The sequence below is a fragment of the Leptopilina boulardi genome, unplaced genomic scaffold, assembly GCF_019393585.1.
Source record: "Leptopilina boulardi isolate dan_hultmark-lab unplaced genomic scaffold, ZJU_Lbou_2.1 LbouV2_51, whole genome shotgun sequence".
NCBI classification, from domain to species: Eukaryota; Metazoa; Arthropoda; class Insecta; order Hymenoptera; family Figitidae; genus Leptopilina; species Leptopilina boulardi.
This window is the reverse complement of record NW_026137996.1, coordinates 14,798-33,879: the sequence shown is the minus strand read 5'-3', so window position 1 is coordinate 33,879 and position 19,082 is coordinate 14,798. Positions and strand designations below refer to the sequence as shown.

Genomic DNA, 19,082 nt, shown 5'->3' with positions numbered 1-19,082 from the left:
TTTTTGAAAGAGAAAACGAATTATTTATATGGGTAATATAAAAAAAAAGGAATCTGGGTTAATTGAAAGAAAATAATGAAAATGATTTGAGAGCAAAAAGAGTGACATCGAAATGTAAAATCGTTGATGTCAAAAAGGAAGGAAGAGATGCGTGGGTTTATTATCTCTGAGTAACCCCGGTTCTGATAAGAAAATGCCATTGCCTTCTTTTTTCCATATATTATACATTTTCTTCGAACTCTTACATCTTTTTCAATTACAAAATAATCTTTTCAATATCGAGGAGAAATAATGTTTAAACTAATTTTTTTACAAAATTAATTTAATTAACTATTAAATTAAATAAACAATTTTTATGATAAACGAAAAATATGGAATAATTTTTTTTTTTTAATATTAAAATATATTTATTTATTTTAATATAAATATTCAAAATCTAATTGCAACTGAGAAAAGTGATTATATATACCTATTGAAAAATTATATTTTAAAAAATTAACATATTTTTTTTTATAAAAAACGGAAAAACAAATTCAGTGTATTATTATTAAATAATTTTTGTAAATTGTCAATTTTAAATTTTGAATTATAATAAATATTTTTGAAATACCGATAGAGGAAGAAGATTTATACAAAATTTCATCACTAGAGTTCACCACTTGTCAGAGTCTAAATTTATATTATAAATCATATTTTCTAATTATTTATAAAAAAAAAAATTAAATTAAAAAGTTTCAAATTCAATCTATTATTTAAATTATTTGCTTTTTTATTTTTTAACTACTTTACTAAAAATAGATATTTTTACGCCTTCTATAAATAAATAATTGAATAATACAGTTTTAAAATTTTTTATATTATGAATAAATTACATACAACATTATTCTTTTGATTTTGAACATTTTTTTCTTAATTATAATATGTGATATCAGCATTATTTTCTTTAATATTATAATAATTTGTAATATACAAAGTCGAAATTTGATATCGATTATCGTTTTTATTTGAAAATAAAAGAGCGCTTTAATAATTGAGAAATTTTTTTTTTTCTTTATTTTTATTAAAGAAACAAATTTTATTTTTAATATTGTTTCTTGAAAATAATATATATCTTTTTTAGTTATTTAATAATATTTATTCAAGCATAATAATAATGTAGTGTTTGCAAATCTCATAATATTATATTTATGAGATTTAATAAATATTTATAATTTATAATTATTTATAATATACACGCTTTCCGAATTATAATATACATATAACTTTTTTTTTTAAACCTTCGAGTTTTCTACAAATATGTTTGTGTATGACTGTTTGACTAATTTACATTTTTTTTTCTTTTATATTTCGCAGTTTTTTCATTTTTTTTTTTGTAATATCTCTTGAAAAAATTGAGTTTTTCCCCCTAAATTTAGAGACGATTATACCACACGATTGAAAAGAATTTGATTAATTTTATTTAAAAAAAAAAAAAAGAAAAATTAACTAGAACAAATTTTTTAAATTAATTACAATTATCACTAGAATTTTTTAAAGTTTTATTGTAAAAATTTGGGAAATTTACTATATTAGAAGGGAATAAAAATTTTTAATCTCAGAATAAGCGCTTCAAATATTTTTAGATATTCACTACTGTTATGAATATTAAATTACATTATGGCTTTTAATTTTTTTCGTTGTATTTTTAATTCTAAATTCAGAATCTTGAGTCGTAGAGATATAATTTATATTTCATGATCATGTGGTATTTTTTATTAAACATCAATCTAAAAAAAAAAAAATGTCGCAAAATTTGCAACAATTCATTATTTGTAAGAGACGGTTTCCTTTATAAGCAATTTTTTTTTTTTTTAAGGGCATATGTGGGACATTACTGTGTCCCAGGTTGAAATATTTTAGAAAGTAAAATTTTCACGATGATCCAAACTTTTTTTTTAAATAAATAAATTTAAGAAACAATAAATTCGACAACTATTCATTAATTAACTAAAAAATTAAATAATTAACTAATTATAAATAAGTAATGAAAAAGCCAATTAGTTATTGAATTAGTATTTAGATAAATAATTAAGTGACATTAAAATTGAACATGCAAGAAAATTTTTTTAAATAAATTTTTAATTTAAAATTTTTTTTTTTTTTTTTGAAAATGTTTAAATCTTAATGATAATGACAATAATTCTATTGTGTAAGATGCGATGTGCTATATAGTTTTTTTTTCTTTAAAAAAGTCTTAAAAATTGCAAGTTTATTATTTGGAGAAAGAAATTCTTAATACAGTGAACTCTCGATAAGTGATGGTAAAAATTTGAAAAGACGGTAGATACTCGATAATTGAATACATGAAACACTTATCGTATGTTCAGTGTACTTTTTCAATTTTAATATAAAAGAAAATTTTATCTTTTAAATTTAAAATTGTAAAATAATTTAAATAGATAATTCCTATCGAGAGATTACTGTATAATATAGAATGCTCTTAATGATAATTTTCGGGCTAGAGAAATTGACTGCTTACCGTTTATTAATTTTTTTTTTCAAATAATTTCTTTTTACGTTTATTTCTCTCCATTTGTCTTTTTTCTCTTTATTTATTTATTTTATTCTTTTTTCAGATTTTTCTTCTTTTGTATTTCTAATTTTTTCTTTATCTATTTTTCACCATTTTTTCTTCTTTTCTTCGTTCTGAAGTTTTTTCTTTTCTTTTAATTCTGCTCATTCCCCTTAGGCCCTTTTCTTTTTCAAAATTTTTTATTTTATTTTTCGTGGAAAATTGGTATTTTTTTTTTTTTTTTTTAAATATACTCGGCAAACATAATCCAATACGAGACGTTGAGTAATGTGAATAAAAATGGAAAGAATACTCTTGAAAATCGATCTATACTGAGGGCGCGCATTTTTCCTCTTTGGGCCGGTGTTAGACCAGGTGGTGGACCCGTTGTCGATTTCTGTGATCGACCCGATAGTAACATTGCATTCTCCTGTGTGACAACCAATCACAATCATCAATCAAATTATAAATATTTTTATTCTGTGCCTCGAAAATATTAATTGCTTTTTTTTTTTTTTTTTTTTTTTTTTTTAATTTTGATACTTTAAATATTTTTATACTAATAATTTATATTTTATTTTAATTAATATTTGATGTTGTTTTTTTTTCGAGGCACAGAAAAAAAAAAAAAGATTGAGACTGTTCAGCCAGGCATTACCTTGCTGGCGATATCGAAGATTTTGTCCAATTTAGTGGAATCTGGACCGGATGATGATGCTGGAGGTTGTGGCGGTGGGGCTGGTTTTGGTTTTGGGGGTGGCATATCGTGATCACCAAGTACAATATTCACTAGACAATATTCCATTAAGGCCATGAATACAAATATTGTGCAGACTGACATAAATGCATCGACAGCCTTTAAATATGATACTGGCGGTAGTGATGCTTGACTTTTTGCATGCTGAGTCGAAAGTGTCAGCAATGAAGTCACTCCAAGTGTCACTCTCGCTGGCGCTGCTTCCGGTTTTATCCAAAAAGACACCCACTAAAGTCAGAAATATTTTTTTCTTTTTTCTCTATTTAATTTCAATTTTCCAACAAAAAAAAAGTCAATTCTAATTCTTAACGTTGAAAAATAATTTTAATACTATATAATATTAAAATTAGTTAAAATTATTTAAAATTGTTTAAAATTTTTTAAAATGATCTAAAATGATTTTTATAAATTATTTAAAATTATCAAAAATTATTTAAAATTATCTGAAACAATTAAAATTATTTAAAATAATCTACAATTATTGTATAAATTATTTTAAATTCTCAATAATTATTTAAAATTATTTTATATATTTTAAATTATCAAGAGTTATTTTTAATTATTTTTATAAAATTATTTTTATGAATTATTTAAAAAAAATGTACAATTATTTAAAATTATTTTATAAATTATTTTAAAATTCTCAATAAAATATTTAATAATTATTTTGATAAATTATTTTAAATTAAATATATTGTATAGACTTACCGACATAATTACAATTAAACACGTTGGGACATATGTGTGAAATAGATAATATCCCAATCGACGTTTCAGGACGAAAATTACCTCTAAACAAGTGAAATTTCCTAAAGAAAAAAGAAATTAATATTTATTAATTTTATTTCTCGTAAAAGCAAAACCAAAGTTTTTTTTTTTTTGTCAATTAACATAATTTTTTATATTTTGTCGTTTTTAGAAAAAAAAAAAAAAATGAACAAAAAGAATTATAGTCAAAAGAAAGAAAATAAAAGAAAAATTTTTTTTTATGGTTTTCTTATAATGTGGAAATAAATTTTTAAGTAATTAATTTTGTTTTTTTTTTTTTTTTGATAAGAGACACTTACCAGTAGAATAGACCTGCGTGCAGTCGGCCGTATAATTCTTAACAAGTTGTAACTGGGGTAATTCAATGTTTTCGTCGACAACAAGGGGTACGTCGGGATCCCACTGGAAAATCATCTCATCCGTCGTATGCGATACTGTCGACCGAGATTACTTTGTCTTATTATAAAATGAAAAATTTTTCTTTTCAAATAGTATAATTTTTACCAAGGGAGTTAAATTTTTTTAATGAGCGCTTTAATTTAAAGACGTCTCTTTCTCTTTCAATGAATTCAATGAAAGACCTCTATAATGATATTAGAGAGTGCAAAATCTACTTTTTGAATATAATTTAATATTGATTATATTTATAGATTTTCGTCCCACAAAAAAAAAAAAAAAATACAGAAATATTTTCTATTTGGTGAATATTATTGAATATTTATATTTTAATGAATTTTAAATAATTATATACAATTAACACTATTAACAATATACAAATAAATAAAACAAAGTAAATAAATAGAATTATTATAAATAAACAGATGTGTGTTATTTGAAAAAAAAACTTACAGCTCTCCATTTGCAGTTTACATTCTTGCGTGTCGTGTGGATATATAAGAAAATTCATAGCACAAGACAGCCTTAATGTCAGTCTAAAAGAAATTTTCAACTTACGTTAAAAAAAAAATTTTTTTTTGCAAATAATAAATTTATTTCTGATTTAAAGAAACAATTATTTAAAATTTAATCAAAATGGAGAAAATAGAAAGAAGTTTTAGAAAATTTAATTAATTTTAATAATAAATAATTAGTAATTAATTATTAATAATTATAATTAATTAATCATTAATAATAATTAATTAATCATTAATAATAATTAATAGAAATTAATTATGTTTTATTTTATTATTATAAAAATTAAATATAATTTATTTATGTTATTCGTTTTACATACTTCACCATGTAAAGAATTGTTTTATCCTTATAAAGCCACAAGTAGTGATTTGGAATCGTCATTGTTTGAAAAGTGACGGATTTCGCATTCTTGAAAAATGAATCCGGTCGCCACATATTCTTCAGCCAATCGACTTCTAATAATCTTGATTAGAAAAAAAAAAGAACAACCAAAATTAATTTAAACAAGAATTTGAAAAAAAAACTAAATTTTACGAATGTTTTTTTTTTTTTAATTTTATTCTAATTAATAATTTTTTTTAAAATTTGTTTATTTAATTATTTTTTATTATTAACACACCTATATTCGGACGTCATGTTTTCAGGAAGCCGCAGCCTATTGTCCTTCCAAGTTTGAGCGAAAAAAATGTCCGCAGCATAAGTCTGTAAGTTTTTCATTTTATTATTATATGTATATAGTTATAAAAAAAAAAATTTTATTTATAGAGAAAAAAGGGTTAAATAATCTCTCAAAAATTTGTTGTAATTTTTTTTTTTATAAGTAGAGAATGTTTAACTTTAGTCAGACTGTGAGTTATAAATTAAAAAAAATTCAAGGTATCAGTAGTAAAAAAATAGTTTTAGTCAGACAATAATTTTAAATAGTTATTTATATGACAGTAGTACAAATCAATTTTTGTCAGACAATACTTTTTGGAATTTTAATTTTTTCAGTGGTACAAGTCAGTTTTAGTCAGACAATTATTTTTTATTTATTATAATTTTTCTATCAGTAGTATAAGTCAGTTTCAGTTACGACAAAGATTTTTCTGAATTATTGAAAATTTGTTGAATCAGTAGTACGAACAACTTTTTTTTTGAATTATTATAATTTTAGTTTCAGTAGAAAAATGTTATTGCAGTCAGACAAACATTTTTTGTCAGTAGTACAGATTAATTTAAATTCAACTTTCTTGAAAATTAAATTAAACAATTAAAATAATAATTAAATCCTACCATCGAAGTTTCATCGATTGAATCGAGACCCATGACAGTTACATGAAAATAAACAGCAGTTGCTTGTCCACCTTGTTTTGGTGGTCTCATCTTATCATAAAGTTTTGGATCCTCTGGTAGCAGGTCATAAAACTCTAAACTTCTCCTAATAAATTTTAATACATTATTTATTAATTAATTATTGTAAATTATTAATTAATTAATTTATTATAAATTATTAATTAATTAATTTATTATAAATTATTATTTATTATTCTTAATTTTTTCAGCTTAAAAAAATTGATTATTTTATATCTCAACAAATTATTTGCAATTTGAGTTTTCTATCACGTTATATATATATATATATATAGAAAGAATTTTCGTTTATTTTCACTTCTCTTTAATAGCAGAAGAATATATTTTTCTTTTTTGAGGGACATCATACTTGAAACTTTTGATTCGTTCATTGTGACAAAACTTATTTCACTTTCTTCAATCAAGGTCTGTTCTTTTCTCTTTTTTTTTTTTTTTTTTTTTGAGTTCAAGTGTAAAGTAGAAGCTTAGATTTAAGTTTTTGTCCTTGGCCCATGATTGGTTACCAATGTCAGTTCAAATCGCAAGTCCAATTCGGTATATATTTTTATGAAAAATTTGGTTTAAATAAAAATTAATTGTTTCAATTAATAATTATTTTGTACAAATAAAATTTATTTGGTTCAATTAAAAATTATTTTGTACAAATAAAATTTATTTGGTTCAATTAAAAATTATTTGTATTAAATATAATTTTATTGTTTGAAATAAAAATTGTTTGGTTGAAATAAAAATTAATTTGTTTAAATAAATATTTTTTTTTTTTTTGATAATAGTTAATTAACCGATTATTTGAATTAAATAATTCACTTTTAAATTGAAACCTTATGTAAATATAAGGTTTTTTTTTTACAAAAAAAAAAGTGCAGTGGAAGTTATTGATTATTAAAAAGAAAGTTCATAATTTGCACTTTTTACAACATGGCACTACTTGATCTCATTCGACGCCTAATTCTACAAATTCAATATGTTCATTAATTAAAATAAAATTCATTAGTACATATTTAAAATGAAAAAATAGTATATTTCAGTTATACTAGTATATAGACAGTATAATATGATTTTAATTAAAATTGATTTTAATTAATTATGTATATATAGTTGCAATCAACTTAATTATTATCAATTATTATTTTTCGACCAAGTGAGAATTTTTTATAATTAAAATTATGAAAATAATAAATATTTTAAGAAATAAAGGAACAAAAGTTTAAAAAAAAAAGGTTGAAAAATACACTGTAATCAATAAAAAAAACAGAAAAGTCAAAAATAGGTCGAAAAAATAAAAATTGTAAGAATGAAAAAAAAAACACAGAAGTCAAAATAGGTCAAAAAAATTGTAAGAAATAAAAATAAAGTCAAAATAGATATAAAAAAAATTGTAAGAAATAAAAACGTGGAAATTAAAATAGGTAAAAAAAAGTAAATAAAAAAGAAAATCAAAAATAGGTGAAAATTTTTTCGTCTCCAGACTTACTGGGCATCCGTGGTGGTAACAAGAAGTAGAAGAAGTATTGAAGAAACGGAAGCGGAAGGCATGCCTCCTATTTCCCGTGACTCCTCCATTGTTAGATTTTTCTTCAATGCATTTTAAACACTGACAATATAACCGGAAGGACTCAATATTTAACCGGTAGCAGGCACCACCGACGGTGTCACTTTTTATTAAAAGAGGAACCAATTTCGAAAAAAATTTTTTTTTTTTTCTTTTTATTTTTATTAACAACCCACCAACTGACTCACTGACTTACTGACTGACTTTCTTGTGGCTGTGATTTTGCAAACTGTGCAAAATTTCAGGGGGGGGTGTGATAGAGGTGGAAAGAGTAAAGTGCAAAAGAGGATGAGATAGAGAAAGAGGGATCCGTGTTGGTATGTACCTACACAGTAGGCAGTATTACTCTCCCCACTCTTTCAAATAAGAAAAGGGGGGTTGTAACAGATGTGACGTGATCGGTAGTTTTTAACGAAGGAGTGGGGGGAAGATGACACACGATGGAAGGGTTAAAAGTAGAATTGTATAAGACTTGTTATATATATATATGTAGTATACGAATTCTGTTATAGTGGCTATTATAATCCCTGGTGAATTTCGTCACTGGCTCTCAATACCTGTCCAACCCCCCTTCTTTTTTTTTCGCATACTTCACATATTTACCCCTTCGACTAAATTTACCCCAATGCGGTAACTCTCGAGACTTTGCGTCTTCTTTCACTTTATTGTCACTTTTTTTCTTCTTTCTATTCTCTTTCTTTGGTTCCGCACACCAATGTATTGTAAATCGTGTTTGCACTGGCGTTGATGTTACGGACTCTTTAGAGAGTCTATTCTCTATTGGAAAAACGGCACGTGCGAGTTTAATACAATTTAAAATAAAAAATTTTAATTATTAGTAGTGTTTCGAAATTATAGAAAAATAAAACATTTTTTGTCAGAAAATAATAATTCATTTGAGTTATGTCTAACTGAAATGTAATTTTTCTACTAAAACTGTATAAATTTTTATTGTATATATTTATGTCTGACTTATACTACTGATTTTACAATTATTAAAATTTTAAAAAAGTTTTGTCTGACTGATATACTGACTTGTAGTACCCCACGTGAAAAGATTACCGGTAAACTCCGCGAAGTAGCTCCGCGGAATTTCGGCAGAGCAGCTCCGCGGATTTTCCGCGAAATTTCCGCAAATTTTTTTTTTGCATAATAATATATTTATGTTATTATTTAAAGTAATATAATATTAAATTCAATACATTCTATTTAAATTACGTTTTATACTTTAGTTAACAACTGAGACAAGATTTACTGTTAGACACGTCAATTTTTTGAAAAAAAAATATTGATAACCTTTAGGATAATTAGGTGGTTACAATCGGTAAGGATTTTTTAAGGATTTTAACATTTCAAGACATGATAAAAATACGAAGCATTAGAAGAATAACAAATCGATGTCACTCAAGAACTAGGCAGCAGCAAGAATACAATTTTTTGGGGAAGTTAAACATGTCGTATAAAATTTTCATATTACGAAGCCATCAATAAGTAACGGTAACGACCGGGAAATCATTTCTTTTTCCAAACCTTTTTAAGAGCTTATAACCTGTATTTAGATTATAAAGTTATTTTCTGAAAGTTTTAATTGTAACCTAATTTAACCCTACTAAAAATTAAAATATATAATGAGTGAAATAAATTTTATTAAATAAATAGAAATCAGTATCATATGGCAAATGCATTTTTATTTTTTTATTAATAAAATTTTTATATGAAATGAATTTTATTATTGTCTTATAAAAAGGATAAATACAAGTAAAAAACTATTTAATCTATTATATATTTAACTCTCTTTAATGCAATAATCTGATATTAATTTTGGGATTACTTTTTTAAGTAGAAAAGAAAAATACATACATCTTTACCGGCTATAACCGTGAACCTATTTTTAAAGTTTTCAATTTTTTGTTAACAAAATTAGTGTCAAAGTCTTCTCTCACTTGTTAACTAAAAATTAAAAAGTAATTTTAAGTAGAATATACACAATTTAATTTTATATTATTTTAAATAATAACATAAATATATTATTATGCAAAAAAAAAAATTTGCGGAAATTTCGCGGAAAATCCGCGGAGCTGCTCTGCCGAAATTCCGCGGAGCTACTTCGCGGAGTTTACCGGTAATCTTTTCACGTGGGACTAATTCTATAATTATAATAATTTAAAAAATACTCGTCTGACTAAAATAAACTTAGACTACTGACTTAAAAATTATTAAATCTAGGTCTGACAAAATCTGACTTGTACTACTGATTTTACAATTGAAATAATTTAGTAATCTTTTGCCAGCCTTATGCTGTTAATATTAAATCAAATATTTTTTATTTAGAGAGAATTTAAAAAAAAAAATTTGCTCTAAACATACATTTGGCCGTGAACAAATGCAGCACAAAAAATTGATGATAGCAAGATAGCAATTAATAAATCCCTATAAAGTTATCTGTCTGACTAAAACTGACTTTTTTTAAATTATTATAAATCAAAAAAAAAAAAAGTTTATGATTAAAATTAATTTGTACAACTAAAAAAAAGGTAGTCTGATTGAAACAAAATTTTTCTACTAAAACTAAAATTATAAATTTCCATAAAATTTTATCTGACGAAATTGACTTATACTACTGACAGAAAAATTATAATAAATAAGAAATGATTGCCTAACTATAACTGACTTGTATCACTTAAAAAATTATAATTCGAAAAAGTTTTGTCTGACTAAAGCTAACTTGTACTACTGATTTTAACAATTATAATAATTAAAAAAAAATTTTATTCTGATTGAAACTAACTTGTACTACTAATTTTAGAATTATAGATATGAAAAAAGATATATGTCTGATTGAAATTGACTTGTGCTACTGATTTTACATTGACACTGATTTTAAAACATTTGTCTGACAAAATACTGATTTCTACTACTGATTCTACAATTATAATAATTTAAAAAAAAAGTTTGCCGGACTATAACTGCCTTATACTACTAATTTTTCTGCAATTTTAATATTTCGTAAAGTTTTGCCTGACTGATACTAACTTTTACTACTGATTTTATAATTGTAATAAAAAAATAAATGTCTGGCTGAATGGTAATTTTACTACTGATAGAAAAATTATAATCTTTTATGAAAGTAATTTCTGACGGAAACTGACTTTTACTACTGATTTTACATTCATAATAACTATAAAAAGTTTTTCTGTCTGACTGAAACTGATTTGTACTACTGATTTTACAGTTATAATAGTTATGAAAAATTCTGTCTGACTGAAATTGCCCTGTACTACTAATTTAACAATTATAATTATTTTTAAAAAATTTCAGTGGAAAATTGTTTTATACCACTGTTAAAAAAAAGGTTTGTCTAAACTAAATTGACTCTTACTATTGATATAAAAATTTTAAGAATTATTTTCGAAATAAAAAAATTCAGTAAATTTTCTTTTTATATTAATGAGACTTTCCCTCATCGTCGGTGATCTATTTTCTTTCCCTTTGGACACCAAAGAAGTTGTAATTGTATCTGTTCACCACTTTTTCACTTCTATGTAACGTGTAAATTATGTAATGATATTGTAAGATTCCTTGAATATGAATCAGAACACAAAAGAACTTATTGTTATCTCCATTTTTGTGATTCATAGTCAGTTATTGTTACTGTATACTCACACTTGTATAATATATATATATATATATATATATATATATATATATATATATATTAATTATATATCATTATGCTTTCGTTAGTTACACTGAAAAAAAAATTTATTTGATTCAAATAATCTTCTACTTGACTATTATCAAATAAATATTTACTTGCAACAAATAATTATTTTGTTGATAATAGTAAAGTAATCGATTAGTTAAATCAAATAAATTTTGTTTTCAGTGTACCGTTAAATCGAAAATTAAAAAAATTAAAATTGCAATATATTTCACATTGAAAATAAAATTTTGCATGAAAAAAATTATTTTTTATTTATTTTTATTTATTTTTTATTTTTTGAATAACGAAAAGAAAAATGATTGAATATATTTTGCGCAAAGTTAGTAACCCTTTGAGTTGATGATAAATCTCGATCGTGTGGCATTGTTTGACTTGAATCTCGTTCTTCCTCTTAAAACTCCCATCTCCTGGCACTTCCTTGAAGAGTGGCCATTCGAGTGAGTACAGCACGACGACACAACGGCTTTCTATTATCGCGGCACAATTTTTTTTTTTTTTTTTTCGGATCAATATATTGAGCGCGACATATCCACCGAGGCGATGAAGGTGGAGAGAAAGAGAAAGAGAGCTAATCCGGTCGATTCGCTTCTCGTCTCTTTTAGAATCTTCAAATACCGCGCGCGCTAGTTAGGCATGTGACCCCCGCCGTTGTTTCACCGGCTTTTTAAACAAAAAAAAAAAAAAAGAATAAGAAAAAGAAGGGATGAAAGTCTTCTCTGTGACAAACTCTTTTGGTCACATTCCCTTTTTTTCTGTGTGATACTTCAGTATCTGTTGTTTAGAGTAGAATCGACCTCTTGTCGTTTTTTTTTGTGAAAAAACGATAATCGACACTGTAGCACTAAAAATGGTTTTTGATTGTTAAATAAGTCTTTTGTTTGACACTGAAGAGATGTTAAATTATATAACTGAAAGTAATTTTAATTGTAAAATGATAATAATATAGTAACGATGTAATTATAATAAAGTACAATTGGTTTTAAAATTATTCTAATATTAAGAATAAATCACTAGAAATGATTTAAAATAATTTTTAATTTTTATGACATAATTTTTTTTTTTAATTTCAGAATATTTTTTTTAGACATACGTCTCTCGCGTCTTATCATGCATTGACATTCCTTTAGAATATTGAGTTGAAAAAATTTCTGAACATTTTCTTTTGAATTTTGTAGAATCATTTTTGTACAAAAAAAATTTTTTTTTCGATAAAAGTAATAGACAGTACTAATACATAAATTTTAATAATTCATAAAGTTTTGTCTGACTAATACTGACTTGTACTACTGATTTTTACAATTATTAAATCTATGTCTTACTAAACCTGACTGATTTCACAATATTATTAATTAAAAAATTGTCTGACTAATACTGACTTGCACTACTGTTTTTACAATTGTAATAATTATAAAAAAAACTTTGTCTCACTTATAATGACTTATACTACTGATTTTTACAATTATTAAATGTATGTCTGACTAAATCTGACTTTTACTACTGATTTTACAATTATAATAATTTAGTAATCTTTTGCCAGCCTAATGCTGCGTTAATATTAAATTAAATATTTTTATTTAGAGAGAATTAAAAAAAAAAAATTTGCTCTATAAACATACATTTGGCCGTCAACAAATGCAGCACAAAAAATTGATGTTGCAAGATATAGAGGGGAAACATGTCTTGGCGTTCTATCTGACTAGTGCTCTCGACAATTGACAAAGCCTGCCTAATTACATTGTGTCCAATTCCTAATGTAGCTGAAAAGAATCGAAAAAAATCCCTTAATTGTTTTTAAAGTATTATTATTTTCATTATTTGCTACTGATAAAAAAATTTATAAATTATAATTATTTTAAATTATAAAAAAAATTTATAAATTATAATAACACTGTAGATTTTTTTTCAACAGTGTACTTTTGAATTAATTTTAAGCCAAAAACTTATGTTTCGAATTTTATTTGCATTTCTTTTTTTTTTGTAGTTAAAATGTTAGTCAATGAATAGTTAATTATTGTCTATTATCCTGAAATTAAAGGGTATTTTCCTGGAAAATGGTGCTAGTTAGATGAATTTGATTGGGATGTTAGAGAAAGAGAAATAGAGAAATAGAGAGAAAGAGAGAGAGAGAGAGAGAGAGAGAGAGAGAGAGAGAGAGAGAGAGAGAGAGAGAGAGAGAGAGAGAGAGAGAGAGAGAGAGAGAGAGAGAGAGAGAGAGAGAGAGAGAGAGAGAGAGAGAGAGAGGAAACTTGGTCCCGTGTGGTAACGAGGCATCGAGGGCATCTTCTTTCCTACAATCAGGTCATCTGGCCTATGCAACTGGGAATACACCAGAAGCATCTCGAGGCACTTTCAGTGCTCCTTCAGCAATCCATTTCGCTCTGCATTCCACCCCAGAACGACCGCAGTGTCGACGTCACGGTTCTTCATTCCTATGACGTCCCGGAAATGACACACGACAAAATTTCATGATTAGAAAAAAAAACAAAATTTATCGAAATAAAAAAAAATTATACACATTTATTATGAAAATTTGATATTTTCTATTTGATACTAATAATTGAAGTAGGGGAGACCGAGGAGGAAAGTAACAAAAATCAGTTTTTTTATGCTAGAATTAAAAATATTTGTCGGATAAATTTGTCCAATATATTAAATGAAAGCTTGGACATTCACCTTTTAAATAAAATTTGAATTAAACATTTATAATAAATTGACAGTTCACAGTATAACTTTTACGCAAGCTCTTCATCTGTTACTTTCCTCCTGACCCCCGAGGAGGAAAGTAACAGTATAAAATTATGTAAAATTCTTTAGACTAATGACTATTATTAATTAGAAATATTTTTATTAGGAACACATAAAAGCTTAAGTACACTTTATACTTATTTGGCACATATTTGGGACATATTTAGCACATATTTCGAACATTTTATGAATTTAGCTCATTTTTTTTCTTAAAGATATTTTATGCTTACCTAGATCACAGGTTTTTCTTAAATAAATCTCTGTTATTCGTAAAATTAAATACGATTTGCTTCAATCATTAGTTAAAACATGGACAATATCGACAACAGGAGAAAAGTAGCGTGTTACTTTCCTCCTCGGTCGCTTTTTTCTTGTATGTCAACAAAAAAGTTAAAACTACACAAATGTTAAATTGTTTGTTTAAGCACAACTTAAAGACAGATAATAAGGCTATAAAATAACGAAAGGCACATTTTGAAAAACAATAAAATTAAAGAAATACGAGACTTTGAAAATTTGAACGAAAACTTACTTTTGACGTTTTTTCTGCACGTCACACCGGAATCAGACCTAACCTTTCCTGTCAGGCTCGGACACACTATGGAGGAGGAAGGGGGAACAGTGCCGACTAAAAATATGTTTGAACCATGTCTATCCGATAATTTGTTTAAAAGTTATAAGCTTTGTTACTTTCCTCCTCTGTTACTTTCCTCCTCGGTCTCCCCTATCAGTAGTAAAATGTATATATTTTTTTTTTACAGCGAAAAAAAATCTTTCTCTTGAACAGCTATATGTTTCTCTAAGCTAGCGAAAACTTTAGTCGTTTTAGTGAAATATATCGCTGTTCCAGGTAAATATTTTTCCTTGTAGCAGCAGTAGACAAGGCGTTTTTAATTATTTTTTTTAAATCAGTAGTACAATTCAAATATTAGTCGGACAGAACTTTCACAAAATTATTTATATTTTTTTTGGGGTCAGTAGAGTAAGTCAGTTTTAGTCAGACAAATTCGTTTTGTATGTAGTACAATTAAATTTTTGTTAAAAAGAAATTTTCTAAATTATTATCATAATTGCAAAATCAGTAGTACAAGTCTGCTTTAGTCAGACATAATTTTTTTTGAAATTAAATAATTTTAGAATCAGTAGTATAAGTCAGCTTTAGTAAGACATAAGTTTTCCGAATTGTTATCATTGTGAAATTAGTAGTACAAATTGGACAGAGAACTTTTTCTAATTATTAAAATTGTAAAATCAGTGATGCAGGTTAGTTTCAGTCAAGACATAACTTATTTTTTTTTTTTTGACAATAGTATAATTCAGTTTCAGTCAGTCGAATTTTTTTTTTTATAATTTTAAAATCAGTAGTGCAATTCAGTATCAGTGAGATATAACTTTGCTAGTTATTATATTTTGTTATTGCAGTAGAAAAAATTAGTTTCAGTCAGACCAAATATTTTGGATCTTGTTTTAGATCTTTGAAATAGGTAAAGAGGGAAAAAAATTCAAATGATTCGTTAATTGCAAGACTAGAAATTTTTGAAGAATCTCTTTGGACAAGTCGAGCTGACAACCCGTTTACGTCAACGACTTAATGACGTCACTCGGTCTATCGAGAAAATCAGATAATTCGAGTATTCGATGCGCGTTCACCTTATTCTCCCTTCTCTCTTTCTCTCTCTCTCACACTCGACTTGCTTTTTTTTCACATACGATTTTGCCGCAATCTACATTATTATTATCCAATACACACAGAAAAACAAAGCATCGATTAGGGTTTCCAATATTAAAATTATCAAGTACTCTCTTAATGACACTGGTCTATAGTGTTTCTTTGACAAATTTCTATATATATTTACTTAATTACACAGTTTTAAAAAAACTCTTGATGTTTATTTTCTGTTTTTGAAATTTTTTTTGTCTGACTCAAACTGCCTTGCAATAATAATAATAATAATAATAATAATAATAATTTATTAAGTTATGTCTGACTGAAACTTACTTGTACTACGGATAGAAATATTTCGATATTTTATTAAAGTTATGCCTGACTAAAACTAACTTGTACTACTGATTTTACAATTATAATAATTTAGTAATCTTTTGCCAGCACAATACAATTCTATTGTATTGTTTGACAACTATTTTGTATATCAGCATGAAAATTAGATTTGTAAAATTGTCAGATAGCAGCCGTGTATATATACATGGCCGCGGATTTTCGCGGACGTCAGCTGAGTGGCTTGAGGGATATAGGGTGAGAAAATAGAAGAAGGAGGAAAGAAAAAGGGAACAAAGAGGAAACGGAGGTGAGTAGGTAAAATGAGGGGAGGGGGTGAGAGAAAGAGAGAGAGAGAGAGTTGAGGTATAGACAGACCTTTACTGCCTACTACCAGCATCTATCACCGAGGTGGTTGAGGAGAGGCATTTGAGATGGTTTGGAGACGATGCACGATAAGCACGCTCGTCCCTCTTTCCTCTGACCTCACATTCTTACTGCACCTTCTATATATATATATATATATATATATATATATATATATATATATATATATGTCCCTTTATTTCAACTATAGGAAGGGATTTATTGTATTGAAAACAAAAATTTTAATTAAAAACGTAATTTAAACTTAAGAATGTAATGTACAATAAAAAAATGTATACTTACCATTATGTAATTTAAAAATCTAGATATCAGTGGTACAAGTCAGTTTTAGTCAGACAAAACTTTTCTAAATTATTATATAAATGTAGAATCAGTAGTAAAATCAGTTTTAGTCAGACAATTCTATATTATTTATTATAATTTTTTTGTTAGTAATTCAAGTCAGTTTTAGTCAGGCAATTTTTTTAATATATTTTTTATTAGTAGTACAAGTCAATTATAGTCAGACAATTATTTTTTATTTATTGTAATTTTTTGCTTCCTCGTGGAGGAAGCTTTGTAGTCCTTTCGTTTATAAAAATTTTCAAAGTGGCGAAAACAAATTTTTTTCTTTATAAAAACATGTTATATGAGATCCTGATCAATTGTCTGCCTAAGAAAAAATGATTTTTTTGGGAAATTTTTTATGGTTATGGGTCCATTAGGGGGATAATAGGTGACTTCCTCTACTTGTATTTGGCTTTCAATTATTTTCTACACTTTTAGGTGTATTTTCTGCAAGTATTTGCAATGAAATCGTCTGCCTTAGAAAAATTGATTTTTTTTTGGGAAGTTTATTATGGTTATGGGTTAGAGCTGTGCAATGTTCGAATCCAATTTAATTTTGTTCGGTTTTTAATGACCCAGACTCGAATTTCGAACTTTCGACATTCGAATTGGGCTGACTCGGATGTCGAATTTTCGACATTCGAACTCGGCGTAAAAATTCGAACAGTTCGGTTCGATTTATTTTGCACAGGTCTAAATTTTTTCATTTCACAGAATAAACTGAACTCAAAATGATAGCGTATCCTACTCATTTTGATATGCAGCAAAAATTAGTCAGGTTGGTGGCGCCACTGTCTATGTCGTTTAGCATTGACTCATTTTTGCTGCATATCAAAATGAGACTAAGTTTTTTCTGTGTTTCCAGGAAAACATTTTATCTAAAAAAATGAAATAAAATTGATTATTCTTAGTCTACATGCTGATTAATTTTATTTCAATTTGTAAGGAATTTTTTCATTTTCCAGGAAAACATTCTATTCAAAAAAATGGAATAAGATTGATTATTCTTAGTCTACTGCAATTAAGGTTCAATTTGTAGGTTTTTTTGAAGGTACTAAGTGCTGTTTTAAGGTAAAAAAATAATAGAGACATGCTGATTAATTTAATTTGACATTGAAAGGGATTTTTTCATATTCCAGGAAAACATTCTATTAAAAAACAAGTTGTAAATTCAGATGTTCATTACATGAACATTTTGCTTCCTCTTTACGAAAAAAATTCAATTTTTCTTAGGCAGAAGATTTTATTGCATATTCTTGCACAAAATACACCGAAAAGTGTAGAAAAAAATTAACACCCAGGTCCGAGTAGAGGAAGACCCTTTTTAAGACCAAAAACGCATCCAAAAGCATAAAAAACTTACCAAAAAAATTCAATTTTTCTTAGGCAGAAGATTTTATTGCATATTCTTGCACAAAATACACCGAAAAGTGTAGAAAAAAATTGACACCCAGATCCGAGTAGAGGAAGACCCTTTTTATGACCAAAAACGCATCCAAAAGCATAAAAAACTTACCAAAAAAATTCAATTTTTCTTAGGCAGAAGATTTTATTGCATATTCTTGCACAAAATACACCGAAAAGTGTAGAAAAAAATTGACACCCAGATCCGAGTAGAGGAAGACCCTTTTTATGACCAAAAACGCATCCAAAAGCATAAAAAACTTACCAAAAAAATTCAATTTTTCTTAGGCAGAAGATTTTATTGCATATTCTTGCACAAAATACACCGAAAAGTGTAGAAAAAAATTGACACCCAGATCCGAGTAGAGGAAGACCCTTTTTATGACCAAAAACGCATCCAAAAGCATAAAAAACTTACCAAAAAAATTCAATTTTTCTTAGGCAGAAGATTTTATTGCATATTCTTGCACAAAATACACCGAAAAGTGTAGAAAAAAATTGACACCCAGATCCGAGTAGAGGAAGACCCTTTTTATGACCAAAAACGCATCCAAAAGCATAAAAAACTTACCAAAAAAATTCAATTTTTCTTAGGCAGAAGAT

General features: G+C 26.1%; 1 protein-coding gene across 2 annotated transcripts; it reads right to left on the bottom strand.

The window, feature by feature from the left end:
• Window positions 1-991: 991 nt before the first annotated feature.
• On the bottom strand, window positions 992-8,231 carry LOC127289901 (glycine receptor subunit alpha-3). 2 transcript variants are annotated; one of them, XM_051318156.1, is made up of 9 exons: window positions 7,819-8,231; window positions 6,267-6,411; window positions 5,611-5,693; window positions 5,311-5,454; window positions 4,926-5,008; window positions 4,376-4,510; window positions 4,017-4,117; window positions 3,210-3,536; window positions 992-2,948 (listed from the first exon to the last, which is right to left on the bottom strand). In XM_051318156.1, exons 1-9 carry the CDS (start codon window positions 7,905-7,907, stop codon window positions 2,796-2,798), a joined length of 1,260 nt encoding a protein of 419 aa, XP_051174113.1. In that variant the 5' UTR covers window positions 7,908-8,231; the 3' UTR covers window positions 992-2,795. The 2 variants fall into 2 exon arrangements, with proteins under 2 accessions (XP_051174113.1, XP_051174112.1); XM_051318155.1 differs by having other exon boundaries at window positions 996-2,981; window positions 7,819-8,228.
• Window positions 8,232-19,082: the final 10,851 nt, after the last annotated feature.